General features: G+C 38.7%; 1 protein-coding gene across 1 annotated transcript; it reads left to right on the plus strand.

Moving 5' to 3' along the window:
* Positions 1–202: 202 nt before the first annotated feature.
* On the plus strand, positions 203–3,942 carry LOC111902490 (beta-xylosidase/alpha-L-arabinofuranosidase 1). The gene is made up of 7 exons (XM_023898319.3): positions 203–625; positions 701–988; positions 1,096–1,265; positions 1,978–2,075; positions 2,149–2,499; positions 2,588–2,998; positions 3,072–3,942. The coding sequence occupies exons 1-7, from the start codon at positions 212–214 to the stop codon at positions 3,641–3,643; spliced, it is 2,304 nt and encodes a 767-aa protein (XP_023754087.1). The 5' UTR covers positions 203–211; the 3' UTR covers positions 3,644–3,942.
* The last annotated feature ends 5,465 nt before the right edge of the window (positions 3,943–9,407 follow it).

The following is a 9,407-nucleotide window of genomic DNA, read 5'->3' on the forward strand; positions in this document are numbered from 1 at the left end:
TTATGAATACTGATCGTCATTATTATCGCACTCAAATTGATCTATTAAGGTAACAAGATAGATATAAGAAACAGATGAGAGCGAATCACACGAAAACCAGCCTGTCGCGAACCCTAATCTCACTCCATCACGGGTGGCTACCAAACAATTCTTTCTATAAAAAACCCGCCATTCCTTCACTCTCTGTCTTCCACTCCAGAATAGTAGCAATATGGCTGTGAATCCTCATGTTCTCGCCATTGTCTTTATTCTTTCTGTTTTATCATCACAGTGGATGTATGCTGCGGCACAGAATCCACCTCTTTTTGCTTGCGACATCGATAAAGATCCAACCTTGAAGAAATTTTCGTTCTGTGATGCTTCATTGGATATAAAAACGAGGGTGAGTGATCTTGTAAAGAGATTGACTTTGGAAGAGAAAATAGGAAACTTGATTAACAACGCTACTAGTGTTGATCGTCTTGGGATACCAGGCTACGGGTGGTGGTCCGAGGCTTTGCATGGTGTTTCTAAAACCGGACCCGCAACCTTCTTCTCTAGTCTGGTCCCCGGAGCCACCAGCTTCCCTCAAGTCATCCTCACCGCAGCCTCATTCAATGAAACTTTGTTTAGAACCATTGGAGAGGTGATCGATCTTTCTAATTCTACAAAGAAACTGTCAAAATTTTTGTTATTTTAGTTATGATTCTTTGATTAGTAGGTGGTTTCTACTGAAGCACGAGCCATGTACAATATGGGTTTAGCGGGGTTAACATTTTGGTCACCGAATGTAAACATTTTTCGAGACCCTAGATGGGGAAGAGGGCAGGAAACTCCAGGAGAAGACCCGACTTTAACAAGCAAATACGCAGTGGCTTTTGTTCAAGGTTTACAAGAAAGAGATGATGGCGATAAAAAACGACTCAAAGTTGGAGCTTGTTGTAAGCATTACACTGCATATGATGTTGATAATTGGAATCGCACCGATCGGTACCATTTCAATGCTGTGGTACATTTTATTTTTTTTAAAAATAAGACCTTGTTATTTATAATGTTTTAAATATGTATATTTTTATATAAAGAATATTTACCATTTTGTTTGTTTTGATCTTTAAGGTTACAAAGCAAGATATGGAGGATACATTTCAACCTCCATTTAAAAGTTGTGTCTTGGATGGAAATGTTGCAAGTGTTATGTGTTCTTACAACGCAGTTAACGGGAAGCCAACCTGTGGTGATCCTGATCTTTTAAAAGGGGTGATTCGGGGAAAATGGAAATTAAATGGGTAACTTTTAAATGCGAATCTTTTATAGTTTTATTTCTCTCTCATTAAGGCCCTTTTGGTTTACCTCACCTAGGGGCTCAACATATGTCTTGTCTAATATGACAATGTATATCTAATGGGCCATGTTCATGGACTGGCCCAGAATTTCACTAGTGATCGACAGCGTTTTTAGACCAAATTTTGATTCAACATTCTTTTGAATTTTCTTTTTAAATTATATTATTTTTAATTTTAACATGTAAAATTATAAGGTATTGTGACAACAGAAATTCAGAAGTGTCAAGGCTTGATGTATTAGAATTTCAAAGCAACATGAAATAAAAGATCATCAACATTAAGTCCCACATCGGTTGTTTGTGAAATATAGGATGGTTGAGGCCTTGTTGGGCTTTATAAAGCTTAGACAAGGCTTATGACTATCTTCGAAATTTACAGCTTCTTTATTAACTTCTCAAAAATTGAGGGGTCAAACTACAAATTAATTAAGAACAATACAAATTTTCCAACTCCATTTCTTATTTTTCTGGGGGCTAAGTACTCACACTCCTAGTGGGATTGTTGAAGTCCCCATGGAAGGTCATTTGTCTATATCTATTCGAGTCTCTATATGTTCGAGTCTTGATTTCTTTTACTTTTTTACTTACTTTTATAAAGGAAAACAGTCACTTTACATACCTAACCATAAAAAATATGTTAATCTAATGTTATGTAGATACGTAAGTTCTGACTGCGATTCATTAGACGTCATGCTTACATCACATCATTGGGAAAAAACACCAGAGGAAATCGCGGCAGATGCTTTAAACGCAGGTAACAAAATTTGTACACGTACATAAATAATTACACATTAAAAACATACCAAATGTATCGAGTAACTTCACAGGGGTGGACCTAAACTGTGGCAATTCACTAAGACTCCACACAGAAAGTGCTATAAAAGCTGGATTAGTGAAAGAATCAGTAGTTGATAGAGCTGTTTCCAACAACTTCGAGACACTTATGAGACTCGGGTTTTTCGATGGTAACCCAAGTAAGCAAATTTATGGGAGTCTAGGTCCCAAAGACGTGTGCACCCCGACTAACCAGGAGCTAGCTCGTGAAGCCGCTAGACAAGGAATCGTGTTGCTGAAAAACACGCCTGGATCATTGCCACTCATTCCAGCATCCATCAAGTCTCTAGCTGTAATCGGACCCAGTGCTAACGCCACAGAAACCATGATCGGCGACTATGCAGGTATGTATATAATATATCAATTGACCATTTACATTCAATAGGGTTTTGTGTTGTGTTACTAAAGGTTCAGAGTATTGATCGAATCCAGGTGTTCCATGTCAATATACAACTCCTCTACAAGGGTTATCAGAATCAGTTAAAACCATATACGAACCAGGTTGTGTAAATGTGACCTGCTTGATTGTGCGAATCGCAGAGGCCAAGAAAGTAGCAGCTGAAGCAGATGCGGTTGTTCTAGTAATGGGTTCGGATCTCTCTATAGAGGCTGAAACTATAGATAGAATCGATATAACCCTACCTGGTCAACAAAGCTTTCTTGTCTCACAAGTTGCATCCGTGTCTAGAGGACCTGTGATTCTTGTTATAATGTCGGGAGGAGGAATGGATATCCAGTTTGCAAAGGATAATCCAAATGTAACAAGCATTTTATGGGTCGGGTTTCCTGGTGAAGCTGGTGGAGCTGCTTTAGCTGACATTGTTTTCGGTCGATTTAATCCAAGTAAGATTTGTCATCTTTCACATGAACCCTAATTTTTTGTTCGAAGTTTTAGAGGTTTTGCATATATTTGTAGGTGGAAGACTACCCATGACATGGTATCCACAATCTTTTGCTGAGAAGGTGGCCATGACTAACATGAACATGAGACCCGATCTAACCACAGGTCACCCTGGCTACACCTACAGGTTCTACAAAGGAGAAACAGTTTACCCATTTGGACATGGGCTAAGCTATTCTTCACATGCTCATCATCTAGTTAAAGCCCCGAAGTTCGTGTCAATCCCACTAGAAGAAGGTCACGTTTGTTGGTCATCTGAATGTAAATCGCTCGATGCATTGGAACATGTTTGTAGAAATTTAGTATTTGAAGTTAAGCTTAGGGTAATGAATGTGGGAAACATGGAGGGAAGCCATATAGTGCTCTTGTTCTCATCTCCTCCAACCATCCATGATGCACCTCAAAAGAAGTTATTGGATTTTCAGAAGGTGGTCTTGGCTTCGCGACAATGGACAGTGGTTAGCTTCAAGGTTGATGTATGCAACCATCTAAGTGTGGTTGATGAAGATGGCAATAAGAAGGTTCCTTTGGGAGTACATGTTCTTCATGTTGGAGATCTTCAACACTCTCTAAATCTAAAGATTTGATGTGGGTGTTTTAGCTTTTATGATTTATGATATGGAACGAAAATTAAAGAGGATATGAGAGAGAATTGTAATGATGGATTAAATTGAATTAATGCATTCAAAGGCAAAATTGTAGTTATACTTAAGTTGTACCCCACTAAACTACTAAGACCATGGATTAAATTGTTTTTCTGTGGCACATTTCTATTTTCTATAGTTTGTCTCTTCGATAAGAAGCCAAGGAAAAAGAATAATATGATCTAAAACAGCGTAATCATTCTTAGAAGGGTTGGGAACTTATGTAGTTACAACACCAAAATTTGGCAATATTGGTCCAATTTGAAATTTATTTCCTTGATCAATTATTATATTATGACATTGTGCTTCTAAAAATCGATTCAACCATGACAATGTCATCCATGTGCAAAGCCATTGTTAATATTATATACATTTTTTTTTTCTTGATTTGATCACACCTTCTAAATGCTAACGAGAGAAAATCAAATCATCTTTCAAGATTAAAACAATTAAAAATATTGGAGCTGCGAGGACAAAATTTACAAATTTGCCATTAAATCATACCATTTTGCAAATTTTCCATTTTTAAAATTTTTAAAATTAAAAAATATCAGATTTGTTGAGTGAATGCAAAGTAAACTTGGGAACTGAGGCTCTTCCCATTAAGTCTTACCATTTTACAAATTTGCCCTTATTTAATTTTTCTTTCCTAGTTTTATGTCATTTGAACATCATTTATCCAAATAATATCTAATGGAAAAATTAAAAAAGAAAAACTTACAAAGCAAGATATTCACAAAATGATGAGACTGAAGTTGCAAGCCCTTATGCTGTAAATGTGTATATTCATAGGTAACAAAGAATTTGAACTATCACGAAGATTGTCCTTAATGACATATTTAACCTTTGTAAAAACTTTATTGACATTTTTATTTAAATAATTCTACACGGTTTTTATATGCCATGGGGCCAAAGCACATGCCCATACCCACCCTCTCTCTTTCTTGTTATCATTTCTTTCCTTATGCCATATGAGACTATCCTTCAACTTTTATGCAAATTACATGGCAAAAAAACTACAACCAAAATGAAATCTCTTTTCTACCCATATGATTTAGTCATTGTGACTTTATTGGCCATGTAAGCATCATCATATTCCATCTATTAATTTACATGGACATTTATTTTTTATCCATATTTTTCCTCCACATACATTTTACATAGAAAAACTAATACAAAAATCAATGAAAATAATCCAATAGCCTGTGACCTTGCTATTTCCAGTTTGGTCATAATAAGAACAGACATAGAACCAAGACATAAACTCAATTGCATGAAAAAAGACATGTCAAAACCAATCAAAGATATAGAATGGAAAAAGAACCAGGTGTGTATCATCTTATGAACTTTGAACTCTGTAGACTTGAGATGATCTCCAAATCTACATAGGGAAAGTAAAAAATCAACCAAAAGTGCAGAAAGTTTTCTTAAACACAAATTATAAATAAATCAAGATACGTTTAGTATACTTGGGCTAGGATAAAAAGGAAGATTTTGTTGCTCTTTGAAACATCTTTATACTTAGGGCTAGGGTTCGAAAAAGCAAAGGAAAAAGCCTCTTCAAAGCATCTTTATGCTTTCAGGGCAACAAAGTTCTTGTTCCTCTCTTCGATTTCCACAGTGATACACTCCCACTCCACTTAAAAAAAAACTACCAAAAAATAATTTTCTATAAAGATTTTGTTTTCCTGATTAAAATAAAGCAAGTCCAAACTAAAAGAAAGTGGTTAGTTACCTCATCATATAGCTGTCAAAATGAAAGTTGCAAATTACCTCTTTGTGATTTAAATTGTCAAAAGTCAAAATAAGTGGCGATAGGCAGCATGATAGCATCACATGGTTTTTGGGTTGTTGTTCCTTTCCAAGCATTACCTAAATCATGAGCAAATAGATGTGTTTTATACATCATATTATGATAATCTTTAGGTCAAGAATGCTTACCTATAATTAAAAATAGAGAAGTGGAAGAATCCGTGGTTTTGAAAAAAATCAAGAACATTACCGAAGACGGGGTCGGTGGTCGCTCTAGCGATAAAGAAGGGCCACACTTGCATTGAGCTTCGTTACAGATTACAATATCATAAAACAAGATCCAAGTCCTGAAACACACAGACACACACAAAGGATGAAACATAAGACACCAACATTATGTTGTATGCTACAATTTTTTTTTCATAAAGAGATTAATTATCATCATACAGCGAGTGAGATGACAAATAGGAAATAAGCTGTACAGCTAAGCCTTTTTGTATGGTAAAACTAGTTCTTTAGAAGACTACATCCATAGATCTAAGAGATATAACATTGTTATGCATGATCCGTTGTACTCTAATAAGAAGCCCCCCCCCCCCCCCCCCCCCATCGGGTGCGAGGAAATCAAATGTATCAAATGCAAATGGTATAAATACTTGTTGATTTTCCATGCACAATTTCTCATATTTGGTGACTTTGTATGTAGAAGCTTCAAAAGCAACTTGTCTCGCCGTGAACCCCTTAACCCTCAAGCCCATGAAAGGGGATACTCCTGTAAGGTCCACATATGCGTGTTTCTTTCAAACCATATAAAAATCAAAATGTTAGTCGGTCTAAGGGTTGACATTCCTTCTGCCAGGTTAGTCAAGAAATTCACAAATGCCTCTTTATTGGCGGAAACCCTAGCACGCTTAAATATGTTAAACAAAACATCCCTAACCATATCGTGCCTGTATTTGAACACCGGAAGTTCTTTACAGTGAACTGCATGTTCTCCAAAAGAGTTTGAACATGCCTTGCGACACACCGGACATATCTCGTCAGTTAGGAATATTGGTATCATGAGTCAATATTTGAGGATAGTACGATACTCCACATGAGACACATGTTGGCCAAGCCCATTTATAGGGATAACTAGAAGAAAATCTTGAGCATGTGGTGCACATAAGCACTGGAAAATTGTTTTCTGCCGAGCCGTCATGTCGAGATGCACTTCCATATCTTGGATAATGTTACGAAAAGGGCACTCACCAATGTATTCTGGGATTTGGGGGGGGGGGGGGGTATTTAGTAGTGAAACTGCTACGGTCAATATCCGAAATCTTGTTACGAAAAGAAGCCAAGGCACAATCATAATCAGAATCCATACCATATATGTCACTATCCCGTAAGATGTGGTTTTGCAATACCCAAGATTGGATCCTTGAGGCAACAAAAGCATATGAGGTAGTCTCTACTACCGAGTATAAACCCAAACCACTAGCCTAATGGGTAGGGAAGCAATTCACTACTCTAAGTCGCCAAAGAAAAGGGCCACCACAAACCACAATGTCCTTAATCGCCCTGCACAACCCATTATCAAAGAATAATGCCACCTTCTCCAAGTGAATGGGTTGGCACATCCTTGGCCCAAAGAAAAGATTAACAATATCCATACAAGACTGAAGCAGAAGGAGCTCACTTTGGGGGTCAGACAATTGTGGAAGAAGGCGTATCAAATTCACAACATTTTTGTCTCTCTTTATAGCTAAGCTGCTAATAAAACTAGCATCTCTACTAACAGCTCCCCCAAGAAGTTTCACCCCTAAAGGTGGCCTCCTGATGCCAACAGGGAATAACCCCTCACATAACTTCCTATCATCACACGAGGGCCAAAAGATTTCGGTTTTCTTGATATTCAGCTGATGGCCCAATTTTGGGCTAATCACCTTAATGATGTCCAACGCTTTGGTCACCTCCTCCCACTGTCCAATAAGTGTGTCATTATCAAGGTACTATGCATGAAGAAGAAGCTTGCAATTGTCTATAATATTATGCAAGAGTAGGTGCATCACAATGGCAAAGAGAAGTGGTCCTAATGGGTATCCTTGCTGAACCCCAATAGTGGACCAAATATGTGTGTCTTACAACCTTGCTGCTTCACCATATAGGAATTATACCCACAAGGATATAGAAGGACACCTCAATCTGACCTCATGAAGTAATGCGGATTTGTCAACAAGGCCAAAGCTTGAAGAAGTCCACGATAAGCATGGAAAAAGACCCGTCATCGTGGTGCTCACTCAACACCTTATAGACGCTATGTAATATGACCTTAGCGTCACTCGACACCCCGACCCCGAACTGAAAATCATTGAGATACTTGGTCATTTATTTACCAACACCTTTCATAGCCAACTTAGAACCCAAATGTCTCCATATGGTACCTATTGCAATAGGTCGTATTCCCTTTTCAAGTTTTAGGAGCCGCATGAGAGGAGCAGAGGCAACAAATTCTACCAAACTCAAAGGGCATCTTCCCCTAGCCATAGTGTAATGCCCCGTTCTTGAAATACCTATTTATGGGTTCCCAAGAGCAAGAGTAAGGGCGTTTCGGTCCTTGATGTGGATATAGAGTTTGGCGAGAACGGCTTATGATGGAGGAGATGTTGTAAATTAAAGATATTGGCGGCAATGGTCCCTAGGGGGGAAGTTTAACAAAGGGGTCCCATGCATGCCAAGCATGCATGCATGTGTTTGGCTGGGTACGCCCAGCGTAGTGAAGGAAAGGAACGCGGAGGTCTCTCGACGTACGCCCAACATACTGGATGTATGCCCAACATACGTCTATCATCCAGAAACCCTAAATTTAGGGCCAGCCACTATATAAGGAACATAATGGTTCTTACCCTAGCCTCCATAAGCACTCTCTTATCCTCAGAAACCCTAGATAGCCGTCCCACCTCCATTGTTGGGTGTGTTTGACCTTGGAAAGCTTGTGTTGGCAAAGGAGAGTCTAGAAGAAGAAAGAGGAAGTTGTCAAAGAAGGAGTTGAGTGGCTGGAGCTTATAGATCTGGAAAGACATCATCTTTTGAGGTAAAAAGTCTCTGGCTTGACAAGCATATTGTGTAGATCTATGTGTTGTAAAGTTTTGACATCATTCTTGTCCCAAAAACCTCATCTTGATGCATGTTTCGAGTTAGCTGAGATTAGCTGTCCTTTTAGACCTTAGGAGAGGTCTTGAGTAAGAAAAATGAGGTCCCAAGGGCTTTGGTTGTCTTATATGTGTTATAGATAAGTCTTAATGGATTAAGACCTTGGATTAAGAGCTTTATGGACGTCCCAAGTAATAAAGTTTGAGACTTTATGAATCCTAGGCATATTTGCTCTATGGATCTCAAGTTTGGGCTTAAGAGCTTAAGCCATTAAGATCTTATGAGGATTTTTGTGGAACTCGCGTACGCCCCGCGTAGGAAGCGGTACGCCCAGTGTACAGGGACAACAGCCCGTTTTCCAGTCAACCTAAGACGAAGTACGCCCCACGTACCAGAGGAGTACACCCAGCATACGCCCTCTGTTGAATTTTCATTTTTGGGCCTTAAGAGATTGGGCTGTTATTGGGCTAATAGAGCTTGGGCCGTGACTGGACTTTATGGATGGAGAAATTTGGACTCGCTAATTATTATGGACCTTGGAAGGCCCATTTGGTGAGGTGGGCCCAATTTAGTAAATTGGGCCAATATTGGGCTTTGCTTCGGACTTTTGGTCTTTGGTCCATTACTGGGCTTGAGAGCTTATCTAGTGATGGGCCTTTCATATTTTGATTTTTGGGCCTTTAATCATGGACTAGATTGAGTTAAGGGTAAATTGGTCAATTTACCCTTGGAAGGATATTGTGCTTGGTCTAATGTTGTTTTGTCACTTCGGGTAGTTCGGCATTTTTGGTGAGGCGGCGGTTCGGGAATCCGCTTCTTC

Source organism: Lactuca sativa, chromosome 6 (assembly GCF_002870075.4).
Source record: "Lactuca sativa cultivar Salinas chromosome 6, Lsat_Salinas_v11, whole genome shotgun sequence".
Lineage (NCBI taxonomy): Eukaryota > Viridiplantae > Streptophyta > Magnoliopsida > Asterales > Asteraceae > Lactuca > Lactuca sativa.